The sequence below is a fragment of the Camarhynchus parvulus genome, chromosome 9 (genome assembly GCF_901933205.1).
Source record: "Camarhynchus parvulus chromosome 9, STF_HiC, whole genome shotgun sequence".
Taxonomy (NCBI): domain Eukaryota; kingdom Metazoa; phylum Chordata; class Aves; order Passeriformes; family Thraupidae; genus Camarhynchus; species Camarhynchus parvulus.
Window position 1 is genome coordinate 1,177,551 of NC_044579.1, and position 16,646 is coordinate 1,194,196.

Genomic DNA, 16,646 nt, shown 5'->3' on the forward strand with positions numbered 1-16,646 from the left:
CTTTAATAAGCAAATGAAATGGAACAACATCCAAATGATATCTACATATCCCAACATCTGCCATGGGGGAGCGAGGCAGCCCCTCTGCAAGGATCTTGGAGCCCTGGGGTGGTGTGGCTGCTGTACCAATCCCACCAGAAAAATGGCAACCATCAATTTCACCGAACCAGGACCCTGCCTCCAGCCCTTCCTGCCCTGCATCCCTTCTGGGGATGGCAAAAGTGGCTGAAAGGGCAGATCCTGGGGCAGGAAGAGCAGAGCTTGGTGTGGAGCTGTGGGGCAGGGGGAGCCCGAGGAGCCTGTGGGTCACACTGCTGTCACTGATAAATACTGTTAGTGATAACACCCCAGGAAAGCTCTCAGGACCTTTCTGTCTGTGATATCTCAATGCAGGGCTTTTTTTTCCTGCCATTTTTGCTGCTTTAGGGAACAGAAAAGATTAAATGGGTTCCCCAAAGCAGCTGGGGCTGCCCCTGGATCCCTGGCAGTGCCCAAGGCCAGGCTGGACATTGGGGCTGGAGCACCTGGGACAGTGGGAGGTGTCCCTGCCATAGTGGCACTGGATGGGTTTTGAGGTCCCTTCCAACTCAAATCATTCTGGGCTTCTGGGATTTAGAAAGATTTCATCCAGCCCTTAAGTTCATGGATGCAAAAATCAGTTAAATTTAGGTTTATGCTGCCTGTGGGTATTCCATGAGCAGACCAAACTCTCTGTGTTTGGATAAAGTTTTATGACAGAACTGATCTCCCTGAACCCCTCACACATTTTCCAGAGCCATACCTGTTAAACCTCATATCCTTCCTTTCTTCTTTAGAGACCTGGCCCAGGCTGTATCTCCTCACTGAGCCGGGGGTGCTGTTGTCCACATTTATTTTCTCCTCAAAAGCCTGGATTTTAACTTGCAGCTTTTCATCTTCTTCACTGCTGTTCACGACAGATTTTAAATCATCCAGTGGTACAGGACATTCTGCCTCAGGGTCCTTTTCCATCCTGAGGAAGCAGAAAGAAGAGGTTTAACTCTGGCACACTCTGTTCATTGTGCTGATGCTGTGTCTGTGCCTGGGACTTGTGGTTTGGATCTGGTAAAATAATTATGTTTAAACAGAGATTCCCTGAGGTTATTTTCAGGAACATCTTCTAGATCAACATCTCTGATGGATCAGAAGCATTGAACATCTCTGACAACCCTGGACTGGAAACTGCCAAGCACCAGCAAATCACAACTCTGTCCCTGACAGTCAAAGATTTTTCATCTGAACTCAAACCATTCTCTTGAAATTGCTAAACACTGACTTATTGCATTATTTTCACAAGGCAAAAGTCAAGTTATTTGCAAACTTTATAGAATTCTGTGGTTTTAAAGCTTTGACCAAAGTACATGCAGTTCTTACTGAATTATTGCCCTCTGAGAAATAAAAATACCTTTTAAAACTCGGGAAAAGTTATGAGCAATGTGACTCCAGCTCAACGAAGAGAAAATGAAGAGTTAAAATGAACTTGTAGGACTGCAGGGCAAGTAGTTCTGTTTTGGATTTCTTATGTTTGTCTTAAAATCACAGAATCAGAGAAGCAGGGAATGGTTTGGGTTGGAAGGGACCTTAAAGCCCCTCCAGTGCCAGCCCTGCCATGGCAGAGACACCTCCCACTGCCCCAGGGTGCTCCCAGCCCTGTCCAACCTGGCCTTGGGCACTGCCAGGGATGGGCAGCCCCAGTATGGAACATTTTAATGCAAAATTCAGAGGTAACCTTCAAATAAATTAAAGGGAAGCTGTTGATCTTACAGGCCAAAGAGAAATCTGCTGGAAAAGACACTGTTGGTAAAAATGTGCTGGGTTCCCTCGAACAGCTTTGGAAATGGCTTTTTCTGGGTTCCTGCATCGCTCAGAGAGACTCAGCTCCCCTGAATATTTGGCCATTTGCTGGAAATCTGAATTTTCAGCATCCTTACTCTGCCTTGGAGGGGCTGCAGCAGCAGCAGGACTGGATTTCCCAGGGACCAACGCAAGAGCATCACTGCTCCTTCCTCTCTCCCTGTGCTGCTGGGGTGATGTGAACATTGCCACCTCACTCCTGCAGCAGGGAGGAACTGGCACCAAAACCATGGAGCAGCACAGAGCAAACAGCAATCTCTTGGAGAATCCAGGGGGATTGGACAGTATTTACTTTTTAAACTCCACCCACAGCTCTAAAACAAGTTTGTTATGCTTCCATTTCTTTGATTTTCTTTTTTTTTTTCCCCCGATGAACAAACATCTGAATAGCTAAATCTGTAAAACATGGATATATAAAACCACAAAGGAGGGGTTTAACACAGCCCTTCCAGAGCAGCAGAGTCTCACAAGTCACGCTCACAGTGGGGGAGCCCATTAAAAACTCCCCAAACTGCACATTACCAATTGTAAAAAGCCAGGTTTTTACAAAACAACCAGAAATGTGGCATCACAAAATGCACTTTTTCACTTGTTTTGATAAAGGCAGCTCAGGATATTTCTCAGGGGAGCTGGCAAGTTTTGTCTTGCTTTGTTTTTAATTCAAGCAAGATCTCATAATATATTAACACCGAGGAGCACTTGAAAAATATTCTTCTGCAATAAAGACCCTTGATGTGACCTTTCCTAACAAATCTTTCTGGGGATGTAGGACAAGATTTAATTTATTGGAAAGCAGTCACTCCAGCACAGCTCCCAACACTGCTGCCATTGTGGGAGCTGAGCTCTGAGGAAAACTCCTGCTCCCTGTGTAAATACGGGCAAAGCCTCGGGGCACAGAGAGGGGATTGATGGGCTGATGGGCCTTGGGAGTGACAGACCCAACCAGGGAGCCCTGGTGATGTTTGGGATTAAAAATGGTGTTTCAAACAGCACCTCTTTGTCCAGCCTCCTCCTGCTGAGCTCCCATGGCTTTGTGAAGGGAGTGCAAGGAAGCACTTCTCCTAAAGAACCACAAAATCGTTATGGTTGGAAAAAAACCCATGGATGAATCCTATTTTCTGTATGTAGAGCAGAAAAAAGTCACTCCTAGGGTGTGGAGGATGGGCTCCTCAAGCCACCATCCCACTGTTGCCCCTGCTGGTGCCAGGATTCCCAAGTGGGAAGCAGAGGATCTCTGAGTGCCCAGGAGCTCTCCTGTGCACCAGCCCTGTGCCCACATCAGTTCCTTGGGAAGCCAAAAGCACAAACCCCCACAAAACCCTCGGTGAGGGCTCCATCCCACCCCACTGGACCCCTGGCAGCCCTTCCTGCTGGGCTCCCCTTCCAGCTCCTCTCAGACCAACCATTGTCTGCAGTCTTGGCAAGAGGCACTGCTGAGGCTGCTGGAGCAGGATCAGCTTACACCAAAGCTGTTTGCAGGAGGAGGAGGAGGAGGAGGGTGCACGAGCTCATGGGGAAACCATCATGCCAAAAATAGTGCCAGGCTGCTGATGGCTTCATGCTTTAAATCCTCTGGACAAATGCACCTCAGTGCCCAGGTGATGCATTAGCACAAAGGGCATTTCTCCACACCTGCAGTGGGGTGCTCACCGTGGGGAAAAGAGCATCCCAAAGGGAGATGAATGAAAATACACCTGGGGTTGTGGCCAGGGCTCCACCACCCCTGTGCTCATGGAGGCCACAAGGATGGGTCAGGTGTTCGTGGTTTGTTAAGGGAGAGAAAATCACCTCCTCCAACTGGATGGACAAGAGAGTTTGAAGAAGGCAAGTGGTGGAGGAAAGATCATGGAACTGTCAGCAGAATCCCAGACTGGTTTGGGTTGGAGGGACCTTAAAGATCATCCCATTCCACCCCCTTCCACTGGGACCTTTCCACTGTCCCAGGCTGATCCAAGCCCTGTCCAGGCTGGCCTTGGGCACTGCCAGGGATCCAGGGGCAGCCACAGCTGCTCTGTGCCAGGGCCTCAGCACCCTCTGAGCAAAGAACTTCCTTGTATTTAACCTAAATCTCTCCTGTGCCAGTATCAAACAATTCCAAGCAGCCACAGCACTGGGAGGAGCAGCACTGGTGCAGCCCCTTAAGCTCAGTTCTTACCCAGAACAAGGACTTTGAAGCTTTCTTCCCCTTTAATTGACTCCACTGCCCCTCTAGGTTGGATAAGTCCATTAAAACCCTGCATATGTTCTTTAAAAGCCCCTCTGGGACTGAATAACTTGCAATTTTGGGACAGTAAGGAGCAGCAGGGCATGGCCTGGTTTTAATTATGCTCCCCAGTCCCTGCATGTAAAATTCCCTGTGTCAAACAACGCCAGGCCAGCCATGGCTCTGAAAAAATCAGCTTCTCCTTATGTAAACACAGGAGTTTTGGAAGGAATTGCTACAATCCAGGCCCACAGCTTAAAATCCTGCTTTCCCTTGCCAGCACAACCACCCTGGATTGCTGCTCTTTAGCTCAGTGACTGCAGCAGCTCCAGAGCTGGAGGGCACTTCCACCTTCACATCTGGGCTGGTCCCACTTCCCAAGCACGAGTCAAAACCAGCTCTGCTTCAATCAGCAGAGAGCTCTCATTCAGCCTTGTCTGATTGAGCTGATACTCTGCTTGATACTGACCTGAAATGTAAAACCAAATAGCTAAAAACTGTGAAAAACCAGCATTTTGCTGAGATCCCTCACAGCCATGTTGAGATACTGAGGGGACAGAGGGTTGGGGAAGGAATGAAATTTAAAATAAATAAAGAAACAAATAAAATCAAGGAGAAGAGGGGGAAAATCATCTGTAACCACACTCACACAGACAATAAAGCTTCTACTCTTCAGCCAGTCCTTAACAAAGAGAATTTTAGCTAGAAACACCCAGATTTTGATGAAAACCTTGTTTTTAACCAGGTTTTCTTAGCAGCTCAAGAGATGAATGTTAAGGCCAGAACATAATAAGGAACAGGAATATCACAGTATTTTAACAAACCAAGTAATTTTTAACCATAAATGGAGGGACCATGATGGGTTGGGAATGCTGAGAGCTGCTTTCTGCTGAGGCTCTGCCACCAGGTGAGGCTGGGACATTGCTCACAGCCCTGTAGGCAGATGAGGGGCTCTGTCTGGGCTCCTCTCCTTTCTCATTTTTACCTCTCTCCAGGACACCAGTTATTTGTTTCTCCACTGACCTCAGTGTTTTGGCTCCGCTGCTCCCAGTCTGGCTCCAGGGCTGGCCTTCACTATCAGGAGTTTTCTGACACCTGTGTTCCATTTTTCCAAAGAATCATTACTCCTGTGTGCCCCCCTGACCTACTACAGATACACAACTCGAATTCTAATTAGAAGTGACTGCCACTCTGTATTTAAATAACATTCCTATCCTCACTGTGACAAACCCCACAACATTTCAACCTCAGGATGCACAGTCAGAAGCAGCTAAACAAGCAGAACATCTCACTGTGGATGCCTCAGAAATTCTTTTCAGATTTTTTTGGGGGCAAATCTTCATCAGGGAGCTACGCCAGCCATTGTTCTCATCACCCTCAGTGGGCATTTTCTAGAATAAACTCACTGATAATTGTGAGCTTGACTTCACTAATTTATTTTTAACCAAGGCTTTTTTAGCTTGCTTAAATCTACTTATCTGGGGCATGGCTTTCTTCATGGCAATGGGAGCATATTTAGTGGGAATTTTGGTGCCTCACAATGATGCCTAGAGAGGTTACCTGGAAGAGAGGCTGGGCAGTGATAAAGGAATAAAGTAGGGATTCATTAAAAGGCCTTCAAAGGAACTTGGGCACTGCAAGAGCCTGGCTGGGGCTCCACCTAAGATGGACCCCAAGTCAGGAGTTTTCACACTTTTATGAGTTTTGGTCCCTTTCCATATTGGGGTTAATTGTCCAATTGCAGCTCCAGGTGATGCAGTCCCACCCTCCCAATTTGCCCTCCTCAATTCAGTGTTTGCACCTTTTGGGCGCAAAGCAGAGATGTCCCTGATTCTGGGGCTGGACAGGGATTGCTCTGTGTGCCTGAGCTGTAAAGCTAACACTTTGTATGGAGTTCAGAGTCACACACTAGGGCAGTACAGAATGTGGAACCCGTGCAAGCCAAGCTGCAGGCCTGAGCAGGGGCAGTGTGGGAGCAGCAGTACCTGGCTGCCGCGCCGTCGGTGCCGAGCTGCCGCGCCAGCAGCCGGGCGATGGCAGAGAAGCTGTTGCTCATGCGGTAAATGTCCCTGCTCTGGCAGCCCAGGATGCTCGGGAAGCTGTCGGTGAGGCTCTTGATCTCCAGCAGCAGGAGGTGGTGAAAGGAGTGCTCCATGTTGGCCAGCTGGCTCACCAGATACAGCAGGGAGGCTCTGGCTCGCTCCTGGGCAGCGTGGGGAGATAAGAACAGGGCTGAACACATGAATTCATTGTTTGCTGCTCTCAGGGGTTTGTGTGCTGGGACTGAGTCACCGTCCCTGGGGAAGAGTGGCTGCCCCACCATGACACTGGCAGCTGCCTCAAACACAGCTTATTTGTGGTTACACTGAAGTGACTTTTGTTCCTCTTGGTGTTACCTAACCCAGCCTAACTCAGGACATCTTGTCTCCTCCTCAGACCTAGAGCCAGATCCCTGAAGGCTCTTTAAGGGCCCTACATCCTTCTGGGTTGGTGGATCAGTGATCAGGGCCCCAGCAGCACCAAGCTCCCCTTTCACCTCCGATGAGTCTGGCTCAGCTACTTCATAAAACCAGAGAATGGTTTGGAAGGGACCTCAGAGACCACCCAGTCCCACCCCTACCATGGGCACAAGGACACCTTCCACAGATTGCTCCAAGCCCCACCAACACCTCCAGGAATGGGGAACATCCAGCCTGGATCTGAACATCTCCAATTTAGAGCTCCTCTGTTAGAGCTCTCCTAATTAGATTGGGTTCCACAGTCCTAAAAACACCCAAGTGGGAAGAGCAGTGGAAAAACCAGCAATTAACTCAGGAACTCCCATCAGATCCTTCACTGGGGGAATCCTTTCACTCAGGGAAGCCCACTTGGTCCTCAGCAGATTGATGGAGAAACTGGGAGATGTCTGGATTTCAGCCTGTGCTGAAACACAAAAGGCAAAAAACCAAACAGCTTTCTTCTTCCCAAGGGCCAGCAGGGAGCTCATGTGCCACACACGTGCTCTGGGCTCTGCAGGGTCCCAGCCCCATTTCCTCCTCTCTTCTGGGACCTCGTAACCAGAGAGCAAATTCTGCTGAAAGGTTGATTCCAGACCCAGCTGGGCTGTAAAAATACCCGGGAGGCTTTGGCAGGACATGGCCCTGCATCACGGGTGAGGCTTTTTTTGAAGAGCAAACCAACGTAATTGAAAGAAAAGCAGTTTTGCCATGACAGAGATAAATGGCAGGAGTGGATCAGACAAACTGCACCCCTTCAGCCATATGGGGGAAAGCACCAGCTACACCCTGGGCTGGGCTGATGTGACCAAGGTTTTTCCTCAATGGCTTGGACGAGGTTGACTCTTTGGTGCACAGTTACTCATTTATTTGAAAGCCGATCCTTTCTCCAAGAGATAAACAGAGGCTCAATTAACATTTAAAACACATTTTTGTTTTCTAAACAAACTGTGCAGCAGACTAAATGGAGGAGCAGTTTTGACCATTTTCCTGTCACTTTGATCCAGCTGGAGAGTCTCCAGCCATGCTGAAATGCTGCTACTCGCCTGGAGTGAGGTAAAAGAACAATAAACTCGCCTGAGTAATATAATATGTAACTGTTATACAAAACAAAATTACAGCAAAACAGCTCAACATGAAAGCAGCTGTTATCCCTGCCACAGTTCTAATCCAAAATGTTTCACAAAGCCTATTTGGATGCACATAACCCCTTGTTATTTCAGCAATGCCTGTTTGATGTATTCCTGTATTTTCTCGTAAGCAGCCCTTGCATTTTACGGCATTACATCTGCCAGAAGGTGAGGAGCTAAAGCACAAGCAACAAGGTGTGGCAAACTGTGCTTTTTTCCTTAAAAACAGGTTCAGGAGACTACAAAAACATCACAAGGCTTTCAGAAATAACTCCAACTCCCCGGTGGTTCAAAACATAGGGGAAAAAAAATAAAGTGTCCGACTGCCCTGAGCCCCAAGATGGTTTTTCATTTGCACAAGTTTATGGTTAAGGGACAAGTTCTGACTCCAGCTTGCCCCCGAGAGTGTTGCTGACACCAGCAGAAGTGGTGTGTGTAAACAAGGGGCAACCTTTCAAATCCAGAGCTCTCCTCTCTCCCGGGGTCCCTGGAAGCACAGGAGGCTTTTTCAGGGAGCCAGCGAGGATTTGCTGCTCAGATCCACAGTCTCGAACATCGAGGGCCAAGCCTCAATCCTTGCCACCTCTTTTCCCCAGGCAAGCCTTCCAGTGAAATAAAACATCAACAAATAAAGTCCCAGCACTGCCATTGATGTCTCCTTGCCTGCCTGTTTTGCTTGGCCGGGCAGGGGACGCTGATTCCTGTCTGAGAAGTGACAGAACATCCACAGCACGCTCAGGGGAGAGGGGACAGGGGATCAGGGAGGGTTTGGAAGGCCCTGACACAGGGGCTGTGAGATGAGACCATCAGGAGCACACGAGGGTTGGTGGCTGGACTTGATGGTCCTGGAAGACTTTTCCAGCCTGGCAGATTTTATGATTCCATGATCTCACCTCTGCTCAGGAATCAGCCATGGAGGCATTTCCTTCCCCTCTTTGGTGAGGTGATTCTTTTTGCATGACCAGCTTAGACAGGGTTTGGAGCAGCCTGGGGTAGTGGAAGTGTGCCTGCTCATGGCAGGGGAATGGGATGAGCTTCAAGATCCCTTCCAACCCAAACCATTCTGTCATTTTAAGATCTTCCATAATTCAGAATTATTCACAATTCCTAACTTTTTGAAGAGCAAAACAAGAGAGGAGCCGTTGATCTCCTGGTGGAACATTCACCTCTGCCATCCTCTGTGTGTTGTCTTTATCCCTGTTTTTGAGTCTGGAGCACAGGGTCCCTGGATGTCAGTGACAAACACAGCAAACAAATGACAAATGTGTCCTCCCCGTGGGCTGGGATGCTGCTGAGTCAGCAGCTTCCCAAAAAATCAGACTCATGGCACAGGACATGGTGAGAGCTTTCTCAACATTTACTCCAGGGAGACTGGACATAAATTATTCAGTGCAGGCTGTGTGTGCTCCACTCAGTAGATTGGGGTAGCCACATAAACCAACAGGTTAAAAACACGAGGGGAAAATATTATTTGAATCAAGTCTTTGTAAACTTTACTCTAGTGTGTGATTTCCAGCACTACATGCAATCCAACAGGGCCAGTTGGTTCCTCGCTCATTCTTAGTTTGGTATAAAACAATCACAGCAACAAAAGGCAAAATAAATAAATTCAGGCCCTTTGAAGTAGCAGAACTCAGCGGAAATGAAGCCTCAGAGACACCCAGATGGGGAGAGCTGGTTCAACACCCCAAAACACAGAATCCAAATGAAATCCTTCAGTTCTGAGCCCAGCTGTGCTCAGCTGAGGATTGGCTGGTTAGCAACTGTAAAGTTTCTAGAAAATGCTGACGCTCAAATACTAAACACAGAATTAAATGTGGTCACCTGCAGGTCTTATAAAAGTAAAACTTGCTGGGGGATGGAAGTAAACAAGGAGAGAACAAAAAACTTCATTTGGCTCCCAGGCCTCAATGGGATTTTGGTTCCTCTTTCCACACAACAGAAATAAGATTTATGAAGCCAAACCAAATCTGGTTTTGATTCTTCTGAGATAAATTTACTTTTACACGAATGTAAAGCTCCAGATCAGTAGAAACAGCGAGGATGCTGTCTTCCTGTGCTGCTCAGACACATGAGGCCCAGCCAACACACACCCAAATTAATTGCCAAAGGGGGAAGGCCTAGAATAAGATCATCATTAGGTCCCTCCAAACCCAAAGTATTCCATGATTCCATGGCAGGGCAGTTGGGTTACTGGATAAGAAATATGTGGATGCATTACTTTATACAAGAATAAAAGCAACCCCAAGCCCAGACCCAAGCATGTCCTCTTGTTTCCCACCTTACCTCATCGAGATGTCCAACAGCTCCAAAGATCTTTGCTGTCTGCCCAATCAAATTGGGGAAACTCTCCCCAGTTTCCCTCAGCATGGGAAGGAAAGGGGCCAAGGCTGCAGGTTCGTAGCTGGATATTTCCAGAAGGATGTTTAGAATCACCTCGCTGTGGTTGGGGTCCCTCAGGTGTGCAAATAAAAATAGCAAACACTCTCTCAGCACCTGTTAAAAAATAAGAAACAAATTGGATCTCTGTTTTGAATTGTGAACACATATAACCAGAGGAGACACAGCCACCAGAGTGATAAAAACAAGCCACCAGACTCTGAGTTAATAGAAGTTTTCCACCCTTGGTGACCTTTGCATGGAGCTATCACTGAGGTCAATCCAAGTTCAACTGAACATATGGAATAAGGGTATGCTCTGCTTTAAAATATGGCAGTTATGCATAAATAAGTAAGGAAATGCCCAATTAAAAAAAAAATACCAAAACCTACGTTTACTAAATATTTTCCCTGCTCCAGGGCAGTCTATATTTTGTTGATTAAAACAACATAAGACTCAGTCTTTTTCAATAATACAGTAAATTAAAGTACTTGTTGAAATTTTTGGGTTCCACCAGAAACTAAACAATGTGACAAGGTCAGGAGCTGGAATAGAGGGAAAAATGGGGGGCAAGACGCCCACTGCATAATAAATGTGCTGTAGGTAAGTTGTCATTTCTTGTAAGAACCCAGTTTTCGGGACACTGAGGGTGTAGTCCTCGGAGCCACCTGCCAAACAGGATGCAGTTGTGTACTGAGGGATTAATTCAGGGTACACAGGCACACTAATGCACCCTGGATTCAGGGAAACTGCTGCAGCTGTGGAAAAGACATTCAGACACAGCCATGGGGCAAAAAACAACCCCTTCTTCTGTTTTGTTTTTGGGGGATTATCAGGTCTCATCAGTTCCTAAATCGTTTTAATTGTGCTTGACATGGGTTTTAATACAGTTCATGAACACTGACAGAAACACAGTTAGGGGAATTCACACTCAGCTGACAGAGGAAGAGCCGAAAACATTGGAGACAAATGGTTTAACCCAAACCTTTTAGTCCAGCAGAGTCTTTGCTCTGTTCTCCTTGTGTCTAGGTGGAGAACTTGGGATGGAATTAGAGAACTGACAGGCAATTAGCACAGGAAGGCACTGTGGTGGTGTTCACAGGGGTCTTAGGACGAGGGAAGAGATGAGGATCTGACTCCATGTTTCAGAAAGCTGATTTATTATTTTAGTATATATATTATACTAAAACTATACTAAAAGAACAGAAGAAAGGATTTCATCAGAAGGCTTGCAAGGAAAGGAGAAAATGGAATGATAACAAAATCCTGACTGACCAGCAAGTCTGAAACAGCCGGATTGTGATTAGCCATTAATTAAAAACAACCACATGAGACCATCTGCATTCCACAGCAGCACATAACCATTGTTTACATTTTGTTCCTGAGGCCTCTCAGCTTCTCAGGAGAAAAAATTCTAAGGAAAGGATTTTTAATAAAACATGTCTGTGACGAGGCGCAGCCCTGCATGGTGCCAGTCCTCCCTCACCAAGCCTGTGAGACCCACCCCCCAAAAGGAGGGGCAGGCAGATGTTCCCGGTGTTGCTTACCCCCAGTTCTCTCTTCCTGGCCACGGTGTGCAGGAGCCTGAGGAGGTGGAGCTGCTCAGGCGGGTCCAGCTGGGCCATGGGTGCCACCAGCTCGGGCAGGCGGGCGCGGATCGGCCGCGGCTCCTTCTCGTAGAGCGCAGGCAGCACCCGCAGCAGCATCCAGTTCCCTGGGGACACAGCAGGGACAGAGCTCAGCCAGGGAGCTGTGCCTGGGGCGCATCCTATTTACCATCTGTTGGAGCTGGGGCAGTTCTCTGCTGCTCATTGCGCAGTTTTCTTTATCCCTTCCACAGCCAATCCTCCCTCCAGATCTCTTCTGTTAAAGGGTCATTAATTATTAATTATCTGCTGTTCATGGGCCATTCATTCTTAATTATCTTTTGTTCATGGCCAGTGAGTGTCCCTGCATGGCTGATCAAATTCCACCATCCCATGGGGAGATGCTGCGCCCAGGGGAGGAGCCAAGCATTCCTACCTGGATCCAATCTGAGGTTTGGGACAGCACAGCAGCCTTTGCCCCTGCATTGCCAGAGGAGCAGCTTTCTGCTGCCCTGCATTGCCAGAGGGAGCCCAGGCCCATCTGCAGCAGCCCTGGAGCTGCAGAGGAAAACTCCCCCTTGTGCAGGATCCCTGCTCCAGCAGCAGCACAGCTGGCACTGCAGGAGGGCTGAGCCCCCATGGGATGGGGCTGTGCCACCCCCTGACACACAGGGGGCAGGGACTGCTCTCACTCTGGCAGTGGTTTGTTTTCTTTTTTGTACTTTTGTATTTTTAATTTTCCTAATAAAGAACTGCTTTCAAAATGATAATAATTTGGAGGGAGGACGTTTACATTTTGTATTTCAGGGGAGGCTCCTGCCTTCCTTAGCAGACATCTGTCTTTTCAAACCCAGACAGACAGACAGACAGGGACCAGCTGTCAGTCAGTGCCCAGCACTGGGCAGAGCCCCACAGCACCAGCATGCTCTGGAGACAGCAGGCTAACAATCACAGAACATTTGGGTCAGAGAGATGTTAAATTCATCTCCTTCCACCCCTCCCCTGGGCACCTTCCACCGGGCTGCTCCAACCTGGCCTGGACAGATCACCAGTACAAAACCAGGGAGGCATAAAACTGTAGAAAATTATATATTGGGCCAAGAAACCAAACAAATTATCAAAATAGAGCAAATCATTGCAGGCGTAACAACACTGTGTAAAAAAAACCCACTAATTCCTATTAATTATAATTTTATTTTTGAATATCATAAGAATGCTGCTTAATGAGCTTTCAGTTTTGGAGGATGCTCTGTTGAATCCCAGGCCAAACTAAGTGTGATTTCAATTAACAAAGAAACAAAAGAAGAAAGTAGGAGAGAAATGACAAAGAAACAACAAAAACAACAAAAGACAAAACCTACAATTCTCCTTTGCTGAGATTCAGATTTTCAAATTAAATAAGCATCATATGGAAGGAATAGTTGGTGAACAGAGAGCTAAACATGCATGTGAACAGAAATAGTTAAGGATGCCATTTCCAGGAACAGAAAGGAGCCAGAGAGAGCCAACTGCAGACAGACAGAGATATGCTAAACCCTCTCTCACACATTTTCTTAAGATGTCTGTGCATAATTCAATTTGAAGCCCAGGCTCATACCAAAATATATAACTTCACATCGCAGTACATGCCTGCCTCAATGGATTTAAGTTTCACTTGAGCAACATATGGAAAACATCTGCCTATTGCAACCTAGTATGGCTCTTTTTGTAAACCCTTGGAAGTCCTCACGGCCTCTTTGGATTTGGTTTCCAAGAGGAATCAGCTCTCTGGCCTGCTGCTTTTCCTCCCATTTACATCTGAGCCGGATGACTTTGGAAGATAAGCAGATCTGTTCATGGATGGTAGGAAAAGGATATTTGGGTTCAGACTGGAGCATGTGGGGCTCTTGCCAGATACAGAAAATGCACCCCAGGACACAGCTGGGTCTCACAGCCTCCCGCTGAGCCAAGAAACGAGCACATAACTCAGGGCAGGTTCAGACAGCTCTGAGCCCAACAGCTCGTAATGATCCCTGAGGGTCCCCATCCTTCTCAGGAGTGGCTCTCCACTGCAGCCAGCTACACTTCTGCACCTTGTCCTGCTTGGAGAATCCCTGGCTGCTTCCCAGGGGCTGCTCCGAGCCCCCTGTGCAGCCCCAGCAGTGCCAAAGGCCAGGCCAGACCCCACTCCCACCCCACTGACACGGCAGATTTATCTCGTTCTGTTCTGCACAGTCACAAAGGCCAGGAGCAAAGGAAAGAGATTTGGGGATGAATCACCCTGAAAAGATGAGCAAACTGCTCCACTCTGGCCATTTTCTAACCATGTTCCCTGGGCTCTTCCCAGTGGATCTGGATAAAAACATCACCACTAACCTTCCATGGGATTGATGCCAAGCACCAATTCCTCCAGAGGAGAACCTGGAGATCAGGGAAAGGCTCTTCCCCAGAGGGTGCTGGGCACTGCCCAGGCTCCCCAGGGAATGGGCACAGCCCTGAGGCTGCCAGGAGAGCTGGGACAGCGCTGCCAGGGCTGCCCAGGCTGGCATTGTTGGGGTATCTGGGCAGGGCCAGGGGCTGCACTGGAGGATCCTTGTGGGTCCTTTCCAACCCAGGATGAGGATGGAACTTTCAGACTCATGTCATAGCTTAAAATGGAAACATTTCGCACTGAATACACCAAAAATTACTTTCTCTCCAGATGACGTCGTGCTTCCAGCACTAAGTCCTTTCTTTGCACTGACCCTTGCTTAGTTTGCACTGGGAGTTTTTTGCCCACATGGAGCAAACTCCAGCCAAATTTCAGCAACGACTGCAAAAGATGAAATTCCCGTATTCCTGGACAAGCAGATTTCCTCCCAGCTATAGAAGTGTGATGGGAAGGAATCCAAGAGGCAGAAACAAAAATAACAGCTTTAAGCAAGGAAAGACACCAACCTGAGCCATGCTATTGCCTAAGCTGGGATGTCAGGGATAGGAAGGGATCTGGAAGGGAAGACTGATTATTTAGTCTGGCAAAGGAGCGTTTGGAGTGTGGGGTGCATCAGAGGAGTGATGCAATCACAGATGATGGACTGCAGCCACCAAACCACTCTAACAAAAAATACTTTGTGCTAGCACAGCTTTGGGCAGCTTCCTGCAGCAAACACTGCTGGGCTGATATTCCCTAACCAAGATAAATGGAAAGCAAAGGCAATCAGAGCAATCCCCTCCCTCTGCAGGGAGATTGAAGTGACCTCACTGACATGGAATTGCTTTTAAGTGAAGAACCTGTGTGCACACGTGTAAATAATCCCAGATATCCCAGTTTGGGTCTGTTCTTCAGAGACCTCAAGAAAGGTCAGCAGGCACAACCCAGGTGGCCACTTTCTGGTCTTTTCATGTTTGAGGTAGCAAGGGATACTCAGAGCTGTTTGTTTGTCACATCTTTATGGGCTCCCAGAGGATTTATGCACACCCAGCTCCCCAGTCCCCCGATTCCCAGACTCAGACAGCCAGAGGTGATAGTGGGAATTCTGAATAATTCACTTGTTCCCAATCTTGCTTCATCTGCCTCAGTCTAAACTAAGAAAACATTTGTTGTGTGAGAATGGAAAAACATCCCACTCAACTCCCTAAATGCCTTCCTTTCCTATTCCTTCCCTGCCACCCTGACCCCCAATACTTTCCAGATTAGATTTCCTCACCCTTCCCAAGCAGACCACACGCTGGGAATGACACAATTCCAGCACGCAGTGTCCTACAGCTGGGGACACTCCATGGGGGGACCCCAGGGGCGTGGTGGGGTGGTGCCAGCCCTGCACCCACTCCTGGAAAAGGCTGGCCCGAGCTCCAGCTCTGCCCATCCCAGCAGCACAGAGAGCTCGGGAAGAACAAGGGCCCTGGAGCGCATTGCAGTGTCCCGTGGGCAGATGGATTTTCACTCCAAAGGGAGTTTCCAAAGACAAAACTCAAGCACCAAGACTATTTTTTTTCCCCAGGATGACTCAGGTTTGGCACATACCTGTTGGAAAATCACGGAAGCATTTAGGTTGGAAAGGAGATCAGAATCCAACCTGTGCCCCATCCCCACCTTGTCCCCACCACCAGGGAGGAATTCCTCCCCAGTACCCAAGGCACAGGTTGTGCAGGTTTGTATAAGCAAAACCAGAAACACAAATGGAAAGGGAGCACAGATTCCAAGTCAGATGTAATTACAGGAGGGGTTTTTTGCTATTCTCTGGATATTTCATAGCCAATACACAACTTGTATGAGATCATCCCTAATCTCACCTAAGCAAAGTATCTCTGACATGATTAATGGCCTGTTGAACCAAGAAGATTACAGAATTTAAACCAGATTAATACCAATAAGACTTAGACTAAATTGATGTTTCATCCAAAAGCACCTTGTTTTCCTTTTTCAAAGGTAACAGACACAACTCTGATGGCACAGCTGCAGATTTACAGTTCCCAAAGCAGCATGCAGCACTATCAGATCATCCACGGAGTAATGGTGGTGTAAGTGCTAGTTAGGGCTGGAAAAGCAGGACTGTAACAAGCTGTTAGAACTCCTTAAGAGCTCTCCTTTATTGCTTAAAGCAATAAATTGTTGGTATATAATAGAATTTATTACACAGCACCGCCTAACCCTCCAAAAAAGCTGCACTATTTAGCTAAACCAGACCCGTGTATCCAAACCAACTCCAGGTATGTTTATTTTTCTACCAATCCCCTCCAGAGCCCTGGCACACACCGACCACAAACTGAACTTGCAGGGAACGCTTTCTTTTGCACAAACGACACAAAACAACCCAACCCAGCCCGCGCAGCCCTGCACGTCCCAATGCGCCCTGGGGCGAGCCCGGCTCCCCCCTTGACCACTCAGAGCATCCCCCAGGCCAACCTGGAGGGCTGGGATTGAGCAAGCTGCCCGCCCCCTTCCTTCCCTTCCCTGCCTTCCCCTGCCGGCCAAAAGGCGCAGCCGGCAGCGCTCGCTCATTCATTGGGCTCGGGCGCTGCC

At 47.9% G+C, this 16,646-nt stretch overlaps 1 protein-coding gene across 1 annotated transcript in view; it reads right to left on the reverse strand.

Moving 5' to 3' along the window:
• Positions 1–16,646, reverse strand: part of VEPH1 (ventricular zone expressed PH domain containing 1) — a 59,684-nt gene that overhangs the window by 20,507 nt on the left and 22,531 nt on the right. Inside the window, exons 6-9 of the mRNA XM_030954630.1 lie at positions 11,627–11,793; positions 9,987–10,196; positions 6,061–6,278; positions 782–991 (exon numbers count right to left, since the gene is read on the reverse strand). Of these exons, the coding sequence (XP_030810490.1) occupies positions 782–991; positions 6,061–6,278; positions 9,987–10,196; positions 11,627–11,793 (805 nt within the window). The remainder of the gene's footprint in view (positions 1–781; positions 992–6,060; positions 6,279–9,986; positions 10,197–11,626; positions 11,794–16,646) is intronic.